General features: G+C 51.5%; 1 protein-coding gene and 1 long non-coding RNA gene across 4 annotated transcripts; one reads left to right on the top strand and one right to left on the bottom strand.

Moving 5' to 3' along the window:
* Positions 1-1,960: 1,960 nt before the first annotated feature.
* Positions 1,961-16,775, bottom strand: LOC141584891 (uncharacterized). 3 transcript variants are annotated; one of them, XR_012518171.1, is made up of 2 exons: positions 16,685-16,775; positions 1,961-4,103 (listed from the first exon to the last, which is right to left on the bottom strand). It is a non-coding gene; the product is annotated as an uncharacterized LOC141584891 (long non-coding RNA). The 3 variants fall into 3 exon arrangements; XR_012518169.1 differs by lacking the exon at positions 16,685-16,775 and adding an exon at positions 5,162-7,123; XR_012518170.1 differs by lacking the exon at positions 16,685-16,775 and adding an exon at positions 5,582-7,123.
* On the top strand, positions 7,307-9,320 carry YPEL4 (yippee like 4). The gene is made up of 4 exons (XM_003920118.3): positions 7,307-7,447; positions 7,620-7,663; positions 8,001-8,109; positions 8,331-9,320. The coding sequence occupies exons 1-4, from the start codon at positions 7,307-7,309 to the stop codon at positions 8,418-8,420; spliced, it is 384 nt and encodes a 127-aa protein (XP_003920167.1). The 3' UTR covers positions 8,421-9,320.
* Positions 16,776-22,406: the final 5,631 nt, after the last annotated feature.

Genomic DNA, 22,406 nt, shown 5'->3' with positions numbered 1-22,406 from the left:
CATCACCATGCCTGGCTAATTTTTGTATTTTTAGTAGAGACGAGGTTTCACCATATTGGCCAGGCTGACCTCAAACTCCTGACCTCAAGTGATCCACCCACCTTGGCATCCCAAAGTGCTGGGATTACAGGCGTGAGCCTCCGCATCCAGCTCTTTTTTTCACTTTTTTTTTTTTTTTTTTTTTTTTAGATAGAGTTTCGCTCTTGCTACCCAGGCTGGAGTGCAATGGCACGATCTCGGCTCACCACAACCTCCACCTCCTGGGTTCAGGCAATTCTCCTGCCTCAGCCTCCTGAGTAGCTGGGACTACAGGCACGCGCCACCATGCCCAGCTAATTTTTTTGTATTTTTAGTAGAGACGGGGTTTCACCATGTAGACCAGGATGGTCTCGATCTCTTGACCTCATGATCCACCTGTCTTGGCCTCCCAAAGTGCTGGGATTACAAGCTTGAGCCACCGTGCCCGGCCTCAGATTTTATTTTTTAAGACATAGTTTTGCTCTTGTTGCCCGGGCTGGAGTGAAGTGGCTCAATCTCGGCTCACTACAGGCTGTGCCTCCCAGGTTCAAGCAATTCTCCAGCCTCAGCCTCCTGAGTAGCTGGGATTACAGGTGCCTGCCACCAGGCCCAGATAATTTTTGTATTTTAGTAGAGACGGGGTTTTTTCATGTTAGCTGGGCCTGTCTGGAACTCCTTACCTCAGGTGATCTGCCTGCCTCAGCCTCCCAAAGTGCTGGGATTACAGGCCTGAGCTACCGCACCCAGCCTGCTTCCAAACTTTCAATCCCAGCTGGGCCCTGTGGCTCCACCTATAATCCCAGCACATGGGGAAGCCAAGGCAGGTGGGTCACTTGAGGTCAGGAATTTGAGACTGGCCTGACCAACATGTTGAAACCCCATCTCTACTAAAAATACAAAAATTACCAGGGCGTGATGGTGCATGCTTGTAATCCCAGCTACTTGGGAGGCTGAGGCGGGAGACTCGCTTAAACCTGGGAGACGTTGCAGTGATTTGAGATCCCGCCATTGCACTCCAGCCTGGGCAACAGAGGGAGACTCCATTTCAAGAAAAAAAAAAGAGAGAGAGAGAGAACTTTCAATCTATGCCCTGAAAACTAATCATCTGCCTTTTCCCATTTCTCATTGTTCTCTTCAACAATGACTCTTCAAATTTCTACTTTTATTTCCCTTCTCTTCTGCTGCCCAGACAAGAGAGCACTTCTCTCTGCTTTCTTTACCTAGCTTTTTCTCTCAGTTTCACACCTCTGGTGCTATCCCTCAAGATACCCACGTTGTCTTTTCAGAATTTACTTTAAACCCTAGAATCTTCCGTGATTAAATGTTTAGAATTCCTTTTTATTTTCATGCTCAACCAGCAATGTCTCCCATTACCCACATTTCCCTGCCTTACATGTCAGAAGAAAAACCACCCACAAGCACTGCTTTCTACAAGTCCCTATCTTTGTCTCATTTCACTTGCTAAATGCTAGCCTCTGTTAGAAATCAGGGATTTTGTCTTAGGGGATGTGTTCTGTGTTCACATACTTTAGTAACATGCACAGGACAGCACCCCATGAGAAATGAATTCTGAGTCAAATGAAATTTAACTGGAAGCGACCAGAAAAATAGCAACAAAAGATGTCATTTCTTCATAAGACAAAAATTTGGCATGCGTCTCTTGAGATATCAGAATTTAATAATAAATCCTCCCTGAGTTTTGGGGGTCATACATTGAGAATGCTGTTTGGTTTCTTTCTTTCTTTTGTGTCATCTGGCTGGAGTGCAGTGGCACAATCTCGGCTCACTGCAACCTCAGCCTCCCAGGTTCAAGAGATTCTCCTGCCTCAGCCTCCCAAGTAGTAGTAGCTGGGACCACAGGTGCACGCCACCACACCCGGCTGATGTTTGTATTTTTAGTAGAGACGGGGTTTTACCATGTTAACCAGGATGCACCCAGCCAGTTTTTGTTTTTGTTTTTGAGGGAGTCTCTCTTTGTTGCAACCTCTGCCTCCTGGGTTCAAGTGATTCTGCTGCTTCAGCCTCCTGAGTAGCTAGGATTATAGGCACATGCCATCACACCTGGCTAATTTTTTTGTATTTTTAGTAGAGGCGGGGAGGGTTTCACCATGTTAGCCAGGCTGGTCTTGAACTCCTGACCTCAGGCAATCTGCCCGATTCAGCCTCCCAAAGTGCTGGGATTACAGTCGTAAGCCACCCAAGAACGCTGTTTGAAATGACACTACTGTTTTGAAATGACACTACTGTTTACTGCCTATCATGCGCCAGAGGCTTTTCAGGCATTTAAATGTTATCTCACTTTAGGTGGCATCTCCATGAGGTAAATATTATTAGCTTCATTTAGGAGAAGAGGAAGACTGAGGCACAAAGATTATCAGTAATTTGCCTAGTGGTTCCTGCTGAGTAATTAGCAGAGCTAAGATCCCAATTCAGTCTCTTTGAGACCAAAGCCAGACACTTGGTTCATGTCTGAAGATGCAACTCAACTGCTGTATTAATCAGGGTTCTCCAGAGGGACAGAACTAATAGGATAGATGTATATATAAATGTGAGTTATTAAGGAATATTGACTCATATGATCACAAGGTGGGGTTCCACAACAGTCCGCCTGGAAGCTGAGGAGCAAGGAAGCCAGTCTGAATCCCAAAGCCCAAGAACTTGGAGTCCGATGTTCGAGGGCAGGAAGTTTCCAGCACGGGAGAAAGATGTAGGCTCGGAGGCTAAGTCAGTCTAGTCTTTCCACGTTCTTCTCTCTGCTTTTATTCTAGCCAAGCTGGCAGTTGATTAGGTTGTGCCCATGCAAATTGAGGATGGGTCTGCCTTTCCCAGTCCATTAAAATGTTAGTCTCCTTTGGCAGTACCCTCCTAGACGCACCCTGGAACAATACAACAACCCAGTCGACAGTATTAACCAGCACAAGTCCGCCTCTTGACAACTTAAACTCATACACGTCTCCTGAAATCGTAGATAATCTTCAAATAAAGACAATAAATAAGGTCATAATTCACTTAACATAATACAGCTATCCTTCATACAACCGGAAACATACCAGTCCCCAACCCAAATACTATTACATAGAGATAACAACACTTAAATGTTGATATGAAGTCAGTAAGTCCTATCATGATAAAGGCAAAAAAGAAAGGCAATAAAATGAAGATATTTTCTTAGTACAAGTGTATATATGCACAAACATGTTCTTAACACAAGGAGGAGGAAATATTCATGACAATTACAGTCCTCGGTTCTGCAACTGGTCACACGGTCGTAGCTGGTATCGATGACTACTTCCTTTGACAACCCATTCTGTATTCCCTTTGCCTTCCGCAAGCACCTCAGCAGGTTGTGGGGTTTTTTCCTGGTAGAGTGACCCAAACCTTCATTCCTGAAGGGTCTGGATCGTTTGTAGTCCTGCCTGGATTGGGCTGTTGTAGTTTCCATTGACCTTACTCACAGGGCATGGTAATATTAAGAGACGTCCTAATGGATCTCCTGTATTCCACGCATGCTCGTGCTTCCCTCCATTGTGGAGTAGTAGACTGATTTCATCTTGATAGTCTGGGTCAGTCACTTCAACCAACACTGTAATTCCCTTACTAGCCTGTTGACTTAAAGGTAAGAAGAGCTCACAGTGTCCAGATGGCAATCTTACCTTCCAGTTTAATGGAATCGTTGTTGTGTCTCCTGGTGGCAGCATTCCTCCCTCTGGAACTAAGACCTCTAGGCCAGCAGAAAATAATGTCGTGGGAAGAACTGCTATTTTGGAAACATCTATATGCAAGGGTCTGTAGTAGGCATTGCAGTCCTGGAATGCAGAGAGTGATTTCCCGGAAGACCTGTCTTAGAAAGTTTACAGCCCAGAAGAGAACTTCATATAACGTAGGTGTCTCCATTCATGAAGCACTCACAATTTGGAGGTAGCTAATAAGAGGTTCCTGCATGCAAAATGTCACATTGGGTCTATGACTCCTTTAAGAGTATTAAAACCGAAGCTTTGAGGCTTGGTACAAGTTTGGGGGCACAGTTTGCCATCCATGACAATTAGTACATCTGTCTTTTCCCTGCTTCAGGGCTGGTGTCCAAGCTGAAATGGGAAAGTGTATCATCTTAAATGTGTGTGTGCTGCCTCCCTCTGCATCCATCTCTTGCTTCGCCAGCCTTGCCACCTCCTTTCCTCCAGCCCTGCCTCCCTCCCTGCATCCTTGCCCAGCCCTGTCCTTTTCCCAGGTTCTTCCTATCTCCTTGGCCACACTGCCTTCCTCCCTAACAACCTGCCTCTCCCCTTTCCCACCATTGAAGCCACATCCCTCTGTCCCCACTCCTCTAGCCCCGTCCCTCGAAGCCTGCCCCCTCCCTCCCTTCCTTCCGACCCGCCTCCTGTGTCTCCCAGCCCTGCTCTGACGTGGGAGGTGAGGGGGGGTGGGGGGATGGATGACTCACAGTGTTATGATGCAGTTCCACAACACACAGCCACATTCACCCACAGACCGAGGTACAGAACGAGAGACAACCTCTGCCCCCCCCAGCAGCTGGCCAGCTTTGCAGCCCCAGTCTTGAGCCCCCAACTACCCTCCCCCTACCTGCCCCCATCCCCTTCCCAATTGAAGGAGCGGAAAGAGAAGAGAGAAGAGTGAGCAGAGAGATTGAGAGATTGAGAGAGAGAGAGAGATAGACGGAGATCTCTGGAGCAGACCTCAAGGTGAGGGGGCAGCCCTTCTCCAAATGAATTTTTTTTCCTTTTGCAAATTTCCTCCTCCTGCTGCGTGTTGCTTTCTCCCCTTTGCAAAAGCATTATTCATCCACCCTTTGTCCTCCCTTCCCCCTCCCCGCTGCCTCCGCTCCTCTCTGTCGGTTCCTCCATCCCTCTCCAAGCCCTCTCCAAGCTCTGACGATTCCCGCACTTATTTCCCGGCAACTCTGTCTGCACCATCAGGCATCACTGTTTATTGTTTTGCTGCTGGTGCAGACCCCCAAAGCCCGCCCTGGGAGCTGGCGGTGCTGCTAATTATTTGGAACATACCATACTGAGAATACCAGCCTGGGGGGTGCCAAAACCTCAGAGCAGATGAGAAAATCCATTGTGAGCAGGTGTCCCCCTCCCTTCCCCATCCCCCGCCCTTCCGAGAGGCACGAGATTCGCACCTGGTTCCTCCAGCCTCCGCCTCGGTGCCTCTGCTGTCAGCTGTCAGTTGCCCCCGCCAGCCCTCCCTCTCCCCTTCCTCCCACGGTCCAGCCCCGTCTCATTTCAGGGGAACATCCTCTCCCCAGCCCTCGGCTTGCCTTTGTTTTTTCTCCAGTCATTTGCCCAACTTGCTTCTCCCTGTGATCTGAGACGGGCGAGAAAATGACCCCTACTCCCCTTTCTGTGATTTTCTGGCCTTCCGCGCAGCCTCTCCTTGGCTCGACTGGGAAGTAGGGGAGAGGGAGGGAGGCGTGACGGCCGGAGGCTGGAGGAGTCCAAGCTTGGGGACTCGCGCTGCCCCGTTCCCCATGCCCCTTGAAGAAGGTATTTCAAGGTGGTGCATGTCAGAGGGGAACCCGCAGGCAAAGTTGGAGGCAGACCTGTGAAGCAGACTGAAGGATGGTCTCCTGGCGAGGAGAGCCCGTTTGCTGCAGCTGGAGCCCAATGTCACCCCGAACTCAGCCCAAGGTGTCTTCCTGGGGCCCAGCCAGGAGGAGAGGACCCGGAACTGAAGATAGTCTCTATGGAGGTTTTGCGGAGAGACTGCCTGGCGGCCTTCAGAGAGAGAGGAACAGCTGGGTGCTTGTGGCCACTGCAGAGGACAGGGCGAGGAGAGCCTGTATGCCCTGGCTAACCGGAGCCAACGCTGCCTCTTTTCTGCTTGGTGCCCTGGCATTGCCAGAGTGCCCAGCTGGCATCTCTGAACCAGACTTAACCTAACCAGCCACAGCGGGCTGGGAAGCCCCATGGAGAAAGCAGCAGCTCACCTGCTTATCAGAGCCGACAGGGGCCACCTCCCTCCTTATCCTCTGCCTCCAGCACCCTCAGCCACTCGGAGGCTGGTGCGTGGGCAGAACGCAATCTTCCTCAAGATTCCTAATCAGAACCCAGCAATTACTTCATCTTCAGTCACCCAGAGTCACTGCTGTTTGTCCCTGCCTCGGTCGAGGAGAAGGTAGAAAGAAACATTTTCTGCCTCACACTCCAAAGCGCAGCTGTTTAAGGGCCCCCCTTCTGCCGTGGGTTGTGGCTGTTGCTCTCTCACTACCATGCAGCCCTGCCCAGCCCAGGAATCAGGCTTCTCCCACACGCTACTCGTTTCCCATTGGTTCCAGCTGTCAGACTGCCCGAAGGAAATGTATTTTCTGCCTAAGTCTTTAACCAAGGGCGAAGGCCACAAGTTAATAAAGAATAGGAGAAAGACCTAGGGGTCCAGAGGCTGGGAAGATGGCCAAGTGCTCATTCTGGGCCAGAATGAATGAACTAAGGTGTGGGAATGGGCGGCCACATGTGAGGTCTTTGGGACTTTTGGAAACATCTATAAAGTTCTAGTGAAGAGTCCCAGAGTGCAGGACCCTGACCTTGGGAGAGAGCTGAATTAGGGTTTGTATACCTGCCTGCATGCTCCCCCTCCCTCAACTTACCCCAGCCTCCCACACACAATGTATAAAGGACCCACTGTACTGTAAACGAAGCCCAAGGAAAAGAAAGACCTTCAGGCATCCCCAACTCTTAAAAGGCTCTGATCCCAAGACGCGGTGCCTACTGATGCCGGTGCGACGCAGAGCCTCACGAAGAACTGAAAAGCAAGGAGAGGCCACTGGCAGATGACGTTGCTCCCATGGCAGCGTTTATGCCCGTGGGCTGCTCTCTGTGGAAAATGGTGGAGGCTGCTTCTGCCCCTGGAGGGAAAAACACCGATTCCCTGGCTTTGGCGCCAGAAGCCTGAACTGGCTGCCAGGTTTGCCAGAGCAGAATGGGGATCCAGGGGACAGGGCGACAATGCAACTGGATGCCGAGGGGGGTTGATGGCAATGGGGGACGTAGAGGTATGGGGGAGTTGAGCCCCTTTTCCTCCAGTCCCTCAGGAGGGGTCCTCATGAGGTCACAGCTCCCCTGATGTACCTTTCCCTCTTCCCAGGTGATTTCTATTTCTATCTGGTTCTCGTCTGGGGGGGCCCTGGCCGGGCAGCCCCCCAACATTTCTCCTGCCCTGAAACACGGCTCTAGCCAACCTGCTCCGCTGCTTCACCTGCGACCGTCTCTGCGGGGGCTGCACAGCGCCAGCCCCTCCAGCCCGCCAGGGCATTGTCCTCCAGCCCGTCATGCCCAGCTGTGACCCCGGTCCGGGCCCTGCCTGCCTCCCCACCAAGACTTTCCGCAGCTACCTGCCCCGCTGTCACCGAACTTACAGCTGTGTCCACTGCCGCGCACACCTGGCCAAACACGATGAGCTTATTTCCAAGGTACGCTAAGTGGGGGCCTGCCATTCCCCTCTTCTTGAGCACCAAGCTAACCTGATAGTCACCCAGGGGTGGGGCAGCAAAGCTCTTCCTCTCTCCCTCACGCCCCTGCTGGGATTCAGGCAGTGGGGCTGAGGGCTGCTTGGTAGTCACTGTCTGTCCCGTGTCTCCACAGTCGTTCCAAGGGAGCCATGGCCGCGCCTACCTGTTTAACTCCGTGTGAGTCTACCCCTTTCCTTGTGCGTGTGCTTATGTGTGAGTGAGTAATTTCCCTCTGCAGAGAAAGGGGGGAGTCCATCAGGGGATCTTGTGCCTTCAGTCTTTGCCTCCCCTTTGGCAAAGGGGTTCAGTCTGAAGTTCTCTTATGGGGAGCCTGGGAAGCATTGAAATCCTAACACTGGAAAAAGAAGGTCCAGGTTCTAGTCTTAAAGGGGTGGATTATGGAAGGCAGGGGCTGTCCAGTTCTCTACAGATGGAAGTTCCTTTGGGCTGTCTGGGGACCGGACTGACAGGGCAACCCCACTGGGTGCTGGGTCCTTCCTGTTTCCTGAGACAGGGTCAACGTGGGCTGTGGGCCGGCTGAACAGCGCCTCTTGCTCACGGGGCTCCACTCGGTAGCTGACATTTTCTGTGAGAGCTGCAAAACCACACTGGGCTGGAAATATGTGAGTACCTCTGGAAGAGGGTCACCCTCTAAAGTGGCAGTTCCCGGGGCCCTCCAAGCCCCAGTGACCACATCAGGTCCTTGGACGGTCCAAAGAAGAAAGTAAGAACTAGTCACTGGGTTGGGCTAGTGGAGGACCCTTGAGGTGGGGACCTGTGAGGTGGTGGTGGGGCCTGGAACGACACTGCCTTGTCCTACAATCGCTGCTTTCTCCTGCCCCAGGAACAAGCTTTTGAGACGAGCCAGAAGTACAAGGAAGGGAAATACATCATTGAAATGTCACACATGGTGAAGGACAACGGCTGGGACTGAGGGGCTCAGGCAGGGTGTGCCCTTCCTCCGCATGCCCCTCCCTCCCCATGGCCCTGCCAAGCAGTCCATACCAGCATGAGTACTGCCCCACCCCTGGGGGAAACCTGGCTCCAACCAACCCCTCCCCTGCCTCCACCATATCCACTACCAGGCACCCTTTGGAACAGGGGTCTGGGGGTACCCCAGGGGTGTTAAGGCTCAGGAGTGGGCAGCAGTCAGGGAGAGACAAAACTGGGGGAAAGGGATAGTTGTGGGTCCTTCTGTTCCCAAGATCCTGAAGGTCAAGGCGAAGGCAGGGTGTAGATTCCGGCAGAAAGGATTGTGGAGGAATCCATTTTTGCCCCACCTCTTTTTGAGTGAGCAGAGGACAACCTTGGGTCATAGGGCTAGTAGACCGTGGGCCACAGAATAGCAGAGGAGAAAAGGCTTGGGTTAGAGTGAAATTTTGGTCTTAGACACCAGGAGAGACCAGAGTCTCTGAGGATGAAGTTTCCCACCCCTATTTATAGGGGAAAGGGCTCAGGGGTACAGGGAAATCTCAAATCCCAGGCCCTGGGAAATAGTACAAGAATCAAAGGGGTTTCCATTTCACTCTACTTGTTAGTTTATCTTGGCACTGAAGAGGCACTTTCGAGTATCTAACTTTTGCCATTGGGTGGGGTGAGGACAGCTGCACCCGGAATAGCCCCCACCCACATTCGGCTGCTTCCAGAGCAAGCAGTCTTTATGGGCTTTCTGAGGCCCAGTCACTGCTCCTGGGACCCAGTCCCCTGGAGGGGAGGTGGAAAATCAGTGCTACGGGGCCAGTCTTTCCCGTGGCTGCCACCAGCGAATGAAACTTTTGTATGATACATAAAGTGCTTGGGTCTATTTTTAATAAAAAGGGAAAAAGCAACTGGAGGCCACCTGTCCTCTGACTTTCTTTCCCGGTGCATGTGCCATAAGCTACCCCCGTCACACACACACACACACACATCCACCCACCCACCCCACCCACTCACCCGGGCCTGTCCCTTCAGACCACAAGGGGGCAGCAGTTGCCTCGTCCATGGCAAGGCTGCCACTTGAGCCTTGACCAGGGGATAAGCCTTCAAGTGAAGTTTCGCCTAGTAAGAGGGATGGGTTTTGCGGGCTCTTCCAGCTAGAGCATCCCAAACCACTTGTGTCTGTTGGCATCCCTGACAGTAAGTCCATTTTTGCCTGGATCCAGGATTAGGCAACTGAAAGGGGCTCATGTCAGAATAAGGATTTTCTCGAGTCCCAACGGTTTTTTCAGCCTGGTTTTGTAATGTTCTGGTCAGCTCATGGATACACTTAAGGCTGAAAGGAAAACCAATCAGCCAAAGGGCTGCCCTGGCAGTTGACGGGAAGTGAAACAAAGTAGATCAAAAATTAGGCCGGGCGCAGTGGCTCACGCCTGTAATTCCAACACTTTGGGAGGCCAAGGCTGGTGGATCACCTGAGGTCAGGAGTTTCAGACCAGCTTGGCCAACATGGCAAGCTGGACATGATAGTGGGTGCCTGTAATCCCCGTCTCTACTAAATATACAAAAATTAGCTGGACAGGATAGTGGGTGCCTGTAATCCCACCTACTCTGGAGGCTGAGACAGGAGAGTCGCTTGAACCTGGGGCATGGAGGTTGCAGTGAGCTGAGATCGCACCATTGTACTCCAGTCTGGGCAACAACAGTGAAACTCCATCTCAAAAAAAAAAAAAAAAAAAGAAAGAAAGAAGAAAGCATCTCAAAATTGCAGCATCAATGCTACCTGTGAGCCAAGGGGCATTTAATTGGCAGTGATATGAAATGCCTACTGTTGTCAGGTGCCTAACAGTTACAGGGGAGACCATATACATCATAAACATCATTGTTTTGGTAAACTATATTATTTCCAAATCCATTCATTAATATTCCAAATATTTATAAAGCACCTATTACTTGCCAGACGTTGTGTGAAGTACTGGATGTTAAGCACAGGGTGAAGATGAGGCAGCTGTGGGCTGAGGCTTTCTGTCTAGTAGGAAGGGATGAAATAACCAGGCAATCCCAGTAGAAGATGATAATAAGGGCTCTGAGCAGGGATGTAGAGGAAACTTGGGAGCTCATAGGAAAGGAACTCAGCCTAGAATTGAGGAGTCAAGGAAGGCTTCACAGAATTGATGACTATGATGGCATCTGAAAGATGAGAAGTCGGGTAGGCAAAGGACAAAAGTAATGGAGGTATTTCAGAGGGAACTGTATGTGTCAAGTAACTGAAGTTTAGTTAGTTGGAGGAAATAAAAGTTTCTTGTGGGCTGAAAGCAGTGACTCACGCCTGTAGCACTTTAGGAAGCTGAGGCTGGAGCTTGCTTGAGGCCAAAGTTTGAGGCTAGCCTGGGCAACATAGCAAGATCTTGTCTGAAAGAAAAAAAAAAAAAAAAAAGCCATACCTGCACCTGTAGTCCCAGCTACTCAGGTGACTGAGCAGGAGGATCACTTGAGCTCAGGAGGCTGAGGTTGCAGTGAGCCATGATCACGCCACTGCACTCCAGCCTGGGTGACAGAGCAAAACCTTGTCTTCTTAAAAGAATGTTTCTTGACTGGGTGTGGTGGCTCACACCTGTAATCCCAGCACTTTGGGAGGCCGAGGCAGGTGGATTACCTGAGGTCAGGAGTTTGAGACCAGCCTGACCAACATGGTGAAACCCTATCTCTACTAAAAAAAAAAAAAAAAGTACAAAAACTAGCTGGCCGTGGTGGTGGGTGCCTATAATCCCAGCTACTTGGGAGGCTGAGGCAGGAGAACCGCTTGAATCTGGGAGGTGGAAGTTGCAGTGAGCTGAGATTGCACCATTGCACTCCAGCCTGGGCAAGTAAAACCAGTCCCGTCTCAAAAAAAAAAAAAAAGTTTCCTGTGGCTGGAGTATAGGCATTAAGTAGATGAAAGGAGATGAAAGGAAAGACAAGTAGGAGCCATAAACTATTTAGGGAATCTAGATTTCATCCCAATAGTACTAGGGAAATATGGAAAAATTGTTTTTTAGAATGGAGTGGCATTATCGAATGGCTATTTGTGCCCAGACAAGAGGCTCAAATAGAAATTTTAATAGACCGGAGAAAGTAAGGAACATACAGCCAGGTGCAGTGGCTCATGCCTGTAATCCCAGCACTTTGGGAGGCTGGGGGTGGATCACTTGAGGCCAAGAGTTTGAGACTAAGTTGGGCAAAAAAAATTAGCCAGGCGTGGTGGTGCACACCTGTAATCCCACCTGCTCAGTAGGCCGAGGCAGGAAAATCACTTGAACTAGGGAGGCTGAGGTTGAAGTGAGCCGAGATCGCACCACTGCACTCCAGCTTGGGTGAGAGACTGTGTCTTAAAAAAAAAAAAGTAAAAGACATAAAGCTAGCCGGGCGCGGTGGCTCAAGCCTGTAATCCCAGCACTTTGGGAGGCCAAGGTGGGTGGATCACGAGGTCAAGAGATCGAGACCATCCTGGTCAACATGGTGAAACCCCGTCTCTACTAAAAATACTAAAAATTTGCTGGGCATAGCCTGTAATCCCAGCTACTCAGGAGGCTGAGGCAGGAGAACTGCCTGAACCCAGGAGGCGGAGGTTGCGGTGAGCCGAGGGCGCGCCATTGCATTCCAGCCTGGGTAACAGGAGTGGAACTCCGCCTCAAAAAAAAAAAAAAAAAAAAAAAAGAAGACATAAAGCTAATTGTACCAATTCAAATACTATTGTGATCAGAACACAGAGGCTGTCTGGGTAGGAGAAAGGATGACTTTCAGAACTGGAAGGCACAGAGGTCAATGGACAAGGGAAAAAGGCAAGCCATGGAGAAATGACTTCCAGCATCCGCCAATCGAGGCGTCAGGGGAGTGTGACCCAACATTCAGTTTCTGCATACCTAGTGATGCCAAGATCCCTCTTGGGGTCCAGCAGAGGACTCCAAAACCCGACCCATTTCTTGCACCAAAGTTTAGGAAGATTTCTCCATTCCCAAACTCTGCTCTTGAAAATCAGGAACAAATTAGCTGCCTTCTTAGAGAAGCTCCCCAAATATTCCTCTCGTTCAATTTATTTTAACAAGTTCTCATTAAGGCTACTAGGTGCTGTGGGATACAGAGAAGTAAATGGCAGAGTTGTTGTTCTCAAATTCTTTTTTTTTTTTTAATTGAGAGAGAGAGAGTATAGCTCTGTTGCCCAGGCTGGAGTACAGTGGTACAATCTCAGCTCACTGCAACCTCTGCCTCACAGATTCATTCAAGTGCTTCTCCTGCCTCAGCCTCCCAAGTAGCTGGGATTACAGGTGCACCAGCTAATTTTTTAGTAGAGGTGGGCCTTCACCATGTTGGCCAGGCTGGTCTTGAATGCTTGACCTCAGGTGATCAGTCGGCCTCAGCCTCCCAAAGTGTTGGGATTACAGGAGTGAGCCACTGCGACCGGCCTCAAATTCTTTGTAATCAGTCCTGGAAGAATCATTCTGTGGGTTGATTCGATGAATGCTGTTAGTCTCTAAGATTAAGTCATGCGCAATGCTGTCCAAATCTTGGATGCCCAGACAGGTGTGCCCTCAAGCAGCATTATTTTTTAAAGTTATTTTATTATTATTATTATTTTTGAGACAGAGTTTTGCTCTTGTTGCCCAGGTTGGAGTGCAATGGTGCAATCTCAGCTCACTGCAACTCCGCCTCCCGAGTAGCTGGGATTATAGGCATGTGCCACCACACCAGGCCAATTTTTTGTATTTTTAGTACAGACAGGGTTTCTCCATGTTGGTCAGCTGGTCTTGAACTCCTGACCTCAGGTGATCCACCTGCCTTGGCCTTTCAAAGTGCTGGGATTACAGGTGTGAGCCACCACCCCTGGCCTCAAGCAGCATTATTACCAAACACCCCGTGACCAAGAGGGAGTGGTGCTGAGAAAGGCAAGAAGATTGAGGGAAGGAGCTGCAGGTATGGTGGGATGCCAGGAGCACACAGGTTTTCTTTGGGGTGCAATCCTTTCAAGTTAACCCCTTTTCTTTTCTGGTACATTCCTTTATTTCTCTCTCAAGGAGGCCTACTCTGTACTAATAGTGATTCTCCTAATCTTTTCCCACTCACTTTCCATCCCAGGCTGAGTCTGGGAACCCTCAGCCTTCTTAGCCTAGGCGCTGCCACCACTTTGAGTCCTTAAAAGCTTTAGGCTCTGGAAGATACCCTCATACAACCAGTAGATGGCATCAAAACCTTCCACCCCCTCAGCTCAGGAACTCTCCTAAAGAACCTACTCAGATCTCTCCAGATGGGTCTACAAAAAGATATGTGAGCCGTCAACACTGAAGACAGGGTTGTGTCTTGGCTTTGCAACCCTAAGAGCTACACCATCTTAGCCAAACCGTTTAAACCTTTCTGACCCTCAGTTTTTTCATCCATAGAATGGGGCTGTTACCTCCTAAGAAGTTATTAGGGCTCACAGTCACAGAGGCGGTGTGTATCACAAGCACTGCACACAGAAGTAGCTCCATAAATGTGAGCTATTAGTAGAACTACTAAGTGAGGCTTCCCAGATTCCCACCAGGGTAGCTGATTGGTGTCCAGATAGGAGAGGGAACTGCAATGCTGAGGAGGCAGCCAGCGCTGGGTAGCACTACCCGGCCAATGCCCTTTTAACATTGCACTGCTAGTGACAGGTGCAGACAGTAGCACAATGTGAAAAGAGCTCTGGCCAGCAGCAGAGGCACGCCGGCCCTGCCTCCTCACCTTCTCCCAGTCCCTGGCCCACTCAGCTCACGGACTCCCTCTGCCCCTTCTTTACTTCAGTACAGCTCTTTCCCCCTTTTATTCTATTCTTAACTGTTAATTCTATTCCCCCCCCCCAACTCTTCCTTTTGCCTTCTTCCTCACCCCCTCCCCAGCACAGAGACCACCTTTTTCTTGGAGGTTTTGGGATTGTGAACAGGGCCCACTAAGGCAGCTGCAGGGATGCTTCAAGCTTGATGCTCAGTCCTCTAGGAAGATGAGTATTAGCAAGCCCCAGAGTCTGGAGGTCACTCACTTGAGGCTGTGTTCATCTGGGTTTGCACTTCTGCCAGCTTCCCTTCTAGAGAGGAGCCTGCTGCCCAAGACTCTTCTCTAAGATTCTATCTCCTTTTTAATTTAGATAAATGGGTGCTCTAGGCCTCAAGGCAATACTCTCAAGATGACCTTTCAGGACCAGAAAGGTGGGAGCCTGTAGTCACAGCTCCCCAGGCAGTAGAGAGAAGCTCCCAGGTGGGGAGGTGGAAGCTGCTGGTGAAGCCCCACCCCGGCATCTCGTTCTGGAGGTCCCGAAGGCACTAGGCAGATTCAGCATTAAAAGGGTGAGGGCGATTCCCTCTCAGCTGCGGGGTTAGGGATAGGCTTTCACTGGCAGTGGGATTCGAATCTGAGTTATTTCCGGTCTTATCCAGTGGCCCTTGGTTGGGGAGTCTTCAAGTGCATCCCAGCATTTCCCCAACCAATCCCAGCCTAAGGGGGCTTAAATCCAGGACAAATAGTCCCAGGAGGATGAACACCCAAAGCCAGAAGGCTGCCCTGGAAGGACACCTGGAGAGCTGAAGCCTCAGACCCAGGCAGGCTCTAGTGTGGCACATTCCAGCTGGGGCCACAGCCCAGCTCCAGGTCTGACCCAGTAAACTCTGTGCAGCCCAGAGAAACAGAGGCTGGAGGATGATTCCTGCAGTGCCCTGATCAACAAAGGCCTCCTAGGCGACGGTGCGGCCTCTGGGAGATGCCTTCTTCCCTGCTCCACAGCCACCACGGGGATAGAGGACAGAATTCCAGTTGGGAGCGCTTCCTCTGGGCTTCCCCTCCAGCCTCCTCCCATCCCCTCAGGAAGCAGGAGAGAGGATCCCTCCCCCCTCCCAGGCGGAGGTTGTTCCCGTAATCTGCAAACCGTGGGGCCCTGCCCCACAGTTTGTAGTTTTAATGGACGGGAACCAAGACCCCTCGAGGGTCAGTCGCCAGGCCTCTCGGTTCTGGGGTTGGGCAAACCAGGTCCAGCTGGGAGGTGGATGACACCAACAGGGGGCAGAAGGGCAAAGATAAGGCTGCGCAGCGAGCTTCAGGGAGGCGGGGGGAAGACGGTTCCCCAAGAAGTTCCCAGGTCTCTCCTTAGGGAGTGCAGGGAGAGGGGGCTGTGGCCAAGAGCCCCTCTGCTCCCACACACCCAACTCATTCCACAGGAGCAGGCCCTGCGCCTCGGCAGCCAGCAGGACCCCTCCCCCACCTTGGGCCCTGGAGCCAGCCCCCAGCTCCTTCCAGAAGCGCTGTAGAGACCGAGGAGGAAATGGGGGAGGGGAGGCCCCGGCTCCAGTTCTCTCCTCTCCCCCTCCTCATTGGCCACCATCTTCCGGCCCCCGCCCCCCAGAGCAGCAGGGGATGGGGCCCAGCCTGTGGAAGGGAGAGAAAGGGCAGGTGGGGGGTTAGCTGGAGCAGCAGGGGCAGGGGGCTGGCCCCAACTGTCTCCTCCCACCCCCTCCCCGCAGCCATGGCGACGGGAGGAGGAGACCAGGAGGGTCCCGAAAGCCATGTTCTGTGAATGGGATGAGAGAGGCAGCTGGGAAGTGGGGGGTGAGGGGCGCTCTCCTTCAACACCCGACTGTGCTCCCCCCACAACACACACATCTCGGGGCTGGACCACACAGGCGCGCGTACACACCGCACAAACACACACACACACACACACACACACACACACACACACACACACAAACTCTCAGCCATACTTGCTGCACAACTCAGCCCTCACTACACACCCAAACAACAAGAACAGGAGTGTGAGCGCACGCCCCCCCACACCCACCTCCCCGCACCCCTCAACACCCCACAACTATCAGTTCGTAAGCCGGCCTCACACCCCCGCAGCGCCCCTGGCTCACCCTGCAACTTCTGGAGGTGCAGAACTCCCTGCCCTGCTCCAGCCCTTCGGTCCCCGGTTCCCCTCGGAACACCCCCACGCCCTCGCACACAGCCCAGGTGGAGACAGATGGCCCAGCTCGGCCGTGCCCAGCGGAGCCCCCCATCCCTTCCCCACCACGCCCCCCACTGGAAAATGACAGTGAGGCCACCTCCGAAAGACACGCCTGGTGCTTCCCAGTTACAGTATTTTGAAAGGAAAAAATAGAAAAGATGCCCACGAGTTGAGAACGAGGAGGGAAAAAGGAAGACGAAAGAAGAGTCCAGACCGCCCCCTCCCCTCCCCAAGAGAGAATAAAACCGAAAATCGGTGGCGTTACCCTTCGGGGAGCTCTCGATACCTACACATTGCTCTTCGTTAGGATCCTCTGCCTGCCACCTCCTTCTTCCCGGGCTCTTTCTCTGCCCTTCCCTCCCTCTTGGCTCCCCTCCCTGGCCTCGCTCCCCCTCGCTCACGCCCTCTCGCACCCCGCCAGCCCCTCTCCCGGGCCGGGTTCGGATCCCCCGCGGCCGCCCCGCCACCCGCTGGCCGGGACCGAGGTTGCGAAGCCGGCCGGCCGCGGAGCCCCTCGCCTCTGCTGATCTCGCTCTTCCCCCCTCGCCCCCTTTCTCCTTCCACACTCCCTGCCGTCCATCTTGAATACTTGGGATTCTTGAATGGAGTGAGCAGGATCCGCTCCCCCAGGCTCCCATTGGCTGTGGGTTAACCCTTTTGAAACGAGATCCTCCCTCCCATTGGCTGCCAGGCTCCCCTCTTCTCCCCCAACCCCCATCCCCTCCGCCTCCCAACAGCCCGCGAGGTCAGGGCGCTCCCGGCGCCCCCTCCCCTGGCCTCTCACCCCCACAACCCCCGCTCCAGAACGCCCCTCTCCCCGCTCTTTCCGTCACGCCCCCAACAGGGCTGCAGGTGACGGCAGATCCAGTTCCCGCCAAATGCAGCCCCAAGGTGGGGCTGGCAGAAACCCTGTTCCCAGATGCCCCCTGTGCTGGATTTGGAGACCTTGGAAGATACCAGGGGTGCAATTTCCTGCCCGTCTCCAGCCCCTCCTGGGCCAGAAGTACTTCGCCAACAGGGATCCACTCAGCCTTTCAGCCTCGCCCAGGGCGATGGGAGCGCGCTTCCTAACGCCCGCGCCCCCTGGGCTGGGCAGGAAGAGGGCAGCTCTGGAAAGAAGATCTGGGGCTCTTCACGGGAGCTAATTCCCCGAGTGCCGCAGGGCAGGCCTGACCCGATCAGGAATGTGCAGCATCTGGAGCTCGGCTCGGTCAAAAACATCCCCTCAGACCAGCCCTGCCCGGCCTGGGCCAACGTGCTGTGCGCCCACAAAGGGGCTCTGAGGTGGGGCAGCCCAGAGAGGAAGGCGGCGGCGGCAAGGAGAAGGGCGATAAGTCAGGCCTTGGAGTAAGGTCGGGGGTTTTAGGCCTAGATCTGCCTTTAAAATGCATGTCGAGGCTGCGCGAGGTGGCAGACGCCTGTAATCCCAGTACTTTGGGAGGCTTGGGTGGGAGAACTGCTTGAGCCCAGGAGTTCCAGACCAGCCTGAGCAACGCAATGAGACACCATCTCTACAAAAAAATTTAAAAAACAGCAAGGCGTCGTGGTGTGGCCTGCGGTCCCAGCTACAAGAAAGGCTGAGATGGGAGGATTGCTTCAGCCTAGGAGTTCCGGATTGCAGTGAGCTAATGATCTCTCACGTTGGCTCACACCAGTAATCACAGTGCTTTGGGAGGCCGAGGCAGGTGGATCTCCTGAGGGCAGCAGTTCCAGACCAGCCTGGCCAACATGGTGAAACCCTGTGCGTTTCTACTAAAACGCAAAAGTTAACCGGGCATGCTGGCGATCACCTGTAATTCCAGCTACTTGGGAGGCGGAGGCAGGAGAATTGCTTAAACCCAGGAGGCAGAGGTTGCAGTGAACCGAGATCACATCATTGCACTCAAGCCTGTGTGATACGGGCAAAACTCGATCTCAAAAAAAAAAAAAAAAAAAAAAAAAACCAGAAAACTTGATGAGGTCATGTTCCTTCTCTAGCTTCAGTTTCCTCGTTAGCAAAGCATTGGTCTAGAACAGCACAGTCCTGATAGAAGTTTCTGTGAGAAAATGAAAATGTTCTATATCTATGTCATCATAGAAAATGACATATATGGTGGTCCATTTCCAAAATAAAATATCTCATAAAATATCTCAGATAGGCTTGACCCCGCAAACCACAGGAGAACAAGATCTAGTAAGCCCCTGCCTTAATATCTGGCGTCTGCTGGTTGGAGCCCCTTAGTTGACCTCGCCCAAACCAAAGAGTTTAGTTTAGCTTGAAAGATAGCTAACTTTATCAGCTTGCTTAACTACTATTGATTCATAAGTCAGATACTTGAAGATGTACCCCAAGATGACTGCAGTGCATTATGGGCTACAGCAAAATGCAGCAGGACAACCCTAAAGAAAACAACCAATAGGCGATGTCGGGGAAGATTGTGAGCCCATAGTACTCGACCTATGAGGAACAGGGGAGGGACTTGTGCATGAGGGGTAAATTGCTTGTTGTAACTGTCCTGGGTGTGCCTGGCTACCAGACACCTGATCTTGCAAGACTGTCATTAAAAATCTCACTTTTGCTGTTCCTCATGCCTCTAAGTCCATTCTTTGGGTTTAGATGGGTGAGCATGTTTCTCACAATCATCAAACAATATGGTAGCCACTAGCTACATGTGACTATTGAGCACTTACACGTGCTACAGTGACTGAGGAAGTGGCTTTTAAATTTTATTTCATTTTAATTACTTTTATACAGCCACATGAGGCAAGAGGCTACTGTATACAGTCTAGAATCTTTGTGGTATTGCTAATGAGAATAATACTCGATGATTCTGTGATCTTTTTTTTTTTTTTGGAGACAGGGTCTTGATGTGTTGCCCAGGCTGGAGTTCAGTGGCACCATCGCAGCTCACTGCAGTCTAGACCTCTCGGGCTCAAGTGATTTTCCTGCCTCAGTCTCACAAGTAGCTGAGACTATAGGTACGTGCCACCACACCCAACTAATTTTTTTCTTTCTTTTTTTTAGAAACTCTTGCTGTTACCCAGACTGGTCTTGAACTCCTGGACTCAAGCAATCCTCCCATCTTGGCCTCCAAAAGTGCTGGGATTACAGACATGTGCCAACACACCTACTGGCCCATTCTACGATTCTTGTCGGAAGAAAAAAATCCTTTCTCTTCATCCTTAGGCATGAACTCCTCCAGATCCAAATCGCAAATCATAAAAGGCGTCAGTTCCCTGGAAATGAGGTTCAAATTCCTGTCACCTTTGTCAGGAACCCTTTCCTTATGAATGTCAGCCACTTTTCTGACAAGGGAGCTGAGATACACCCACCCCACTACACAACGGAAGATTGTGACTAAAAGGGAATGTGCAGGTTCGCCCAACCTTCTTGTTTTTTCAAAAACGGCAACCAAGACGTTAACGGGGGTGGGGTAGGGCTGTCACTTGCCCAAGGGCAGTCAGGGCATTGGGTTGATGTGTTCGCTCATGAGTTAACATGCACCTGTAAGCTTAGTCCATCTCTTTGTGGCTCTTGTGGGAGCACACACATACGCCTACATCATTAAGTTCATTCAACAAATGTGCTTCTCTGACCTTGGCCAAATGAGAGCTGAGATTTAAATCAGCCAGTGTGGCTGATACTAAGAGATAGTCAGCTCCATGAGAGGGCTACATGGGTCCTCCAACTGCCATGTGGAACTCCAGAGCTCCTGGGTATGCCGGGGTTACAAGAAGATGGACGGCCCAGAGCCCACTCCCTGAATATGGTTGAGGGACCCCCCTGTGGCGTTGCCACCATGAGAAGAGGAAGCTGAGGGGCGGTAGAAGAATGACTCTGAGTTTATCCTTGGACTGACCGAGAAATAGAATGAGCTGGGGCTTCTGGAGGATGAGGAGGGCAAGGTGCCCAGGGTTTTGGTAGCTACAGGCTATGACTTGTGCATATGGACCCCTAATCTAGCAGAGAGATCACCGCTGCAGGGAGCTGACAAAGGAGATGTCTGCGCTGGCCTGACCTTGGACAGTGTTTGTCCAGTCTTGCTTCTAGAGAGCCTTTGCTTGGGTAATGTGCATGAGGGGAAACACAGAGCTTCTTGGGAAATGTCTCCTGTCTTCGACATTTCCTTATGACTAGGAGACATTGCTAAATGACTGCTGTGGTTGAGACAGATAAGGAGTTCAGAGAAAAGAAGAATTGTTCCCAATGGGGAATGGAATCCAAGAAGGCTTCCTGGAGGAAGCAGCATCCGAGTCTTGAAGGATAGAAAGTATTTAGACACAAGAAGATGGGAGGAAGGAAGACAAATGCCGAGGAGAGAGAACACCACAAAGGCTGAGAGATGGGGAAATGGTGGGATGTATTCAGGATTGCTGGGACGTTCAGTGGGAACCTAGGGTGTATGACCGGAACTAGAAAGGAAGAAGAGGCAGCTGGGACAGATCATGGAAGTCTTGACGCATCTCTCCAGCTGCTACTCTGCTTCAAAGACATCAAGTTCCTCGAACATGCTCTTATCCTTTTCCTCACCAAGACACACGCCTCAGCTACTCATTCAGCTGCCCCAGGGCCTCCACGTTCAGCTCCCTGCTGCTTCTGCCTTAGTCTACCGGTCCCTGCCTGTGTTCCACAAACATCTTTCCCTGGGCAAAATGGGTTCCAATAGCCTGATAGAGAATGGAACCTCGCTGGTGCCTCTCATTTAGTCTCCTGTCTCTGGATGTCCAGTGTGTAGGTATGAGCTGCCTGAGGGGCCTTCCTTCTTCACTCGCCATCTTCCAAACCCCTGCCTGGCCCCACCCCTTCTCAGGAGAGTCAAACATGGAGGCCAGGAACAGCTAGACATGGTCCAACCTGTTACAGGAGTGTGAAAAATGCACCCAGGAGCGACTTGGCTCCTAGCCACCCTACCCCACCTCCACATTCTTCACTCCTCTTATGGGAGTTTCAGAATGCACCTGGGCTTTGCAGGAGCCTCCCTTTCCCACCATCCCCACAGCAATCTAAGACTATTCTGGAGTTGCCTCCTTTGCCTTCCTCCCTAACCTCCATGGTCCTATACAGGTATGGGTCCCTCCATGCCTATTTGAGTACCTAACATAGAATACTATAAATGTGAGACAGGGAGACCATCTACCCTGTGCCTCTCCCTCTTGGAAGGACAGAATCTGAAACGCTGGAGAAAGAGTTGCCTCTGCAGGGCGCAGTGGCTCACGCCTGTAATCCCAGCACTTTGGGAGGCCAAGACCAGTGGATCACGAGGTCAGGAGTTCGAGACCAGCCTGACCAACATGGAGAAACCCCGTCTCTACTAAAAATACAAAAAATTATCCAGGCTTGGTGATGCATGCCCATAATCCCATCTACTCAGGAGGCTGAAGCAGAGACTCACTTGAACCCAGGAGGCAGAGGTTGCAGTGAGCCAATACCACATCACTGCACTCCAATCTGGGCAACAGAGAGAGACTCCATCTCAAAAAAATATATATATATATTATCCAGGAGTGGTGGTGCATGCCTGTAATCCCAGCTACTCAGAAGGCTGAGGTAGGAGAATCGCTTGAACCTGGGAGGTAGAGGTTGCAGTGAGCCGAGATCATGCCATTGCTGGGTAACAAGAGCAAAACTCCGTCTCATAAAAAAAAAAAAAAAAAAAAGGAAGTCATACTGTGGCAGGGGCCCAGATAGATACAAGAATCTTCTTTCTGAGGTAAGCCCCTTTCCTTGACGTCTTGCTCTCATCTTGTATGCCATCAGTTGCCCCGTTTATTGCATCTCCAATCTCTTTCCGTAAGCCTAGGGAAAGGGTCAGCCAACTACAGCCCACGGGGCTAAATCCTGCTTCTGCCTGTTTTTTGGTAAAGAAAGTTCACTGGAACACAGCTGTGCTCGCTTGTTTACACATTGTCTATGGCTGCTTCCCACAACCAGGACAATGGCAGAGTTGAGTGGTTGCAACAGAAACCATGTGAGCAACAAAAGCCGGGCACATTTACTGTCCAACTCTTTACAACAGAAGTTTGCCAACTCCT

This window comes from Saimiri boliviensis, chromosome 6 (assembly GCF_048565385.1).
Source record: "Saimiri boliviensis isolate mSaiBol1 chromosome 6, mSaiBol1.pri, whole genome shotgun sequence".
In the NCBI taxonomy this organism is placed as follows: domain Eukaryota; kingdom Metazoa; phylum Chordata; class Mammalia; order Primates; family Cebidae; genus Saimiri; species Saimiri boliviensis.
Note: the sequence above shows the minus strand (reverse complement) of the source record. Positions and strands in the feature narration are given on the sequence as shown.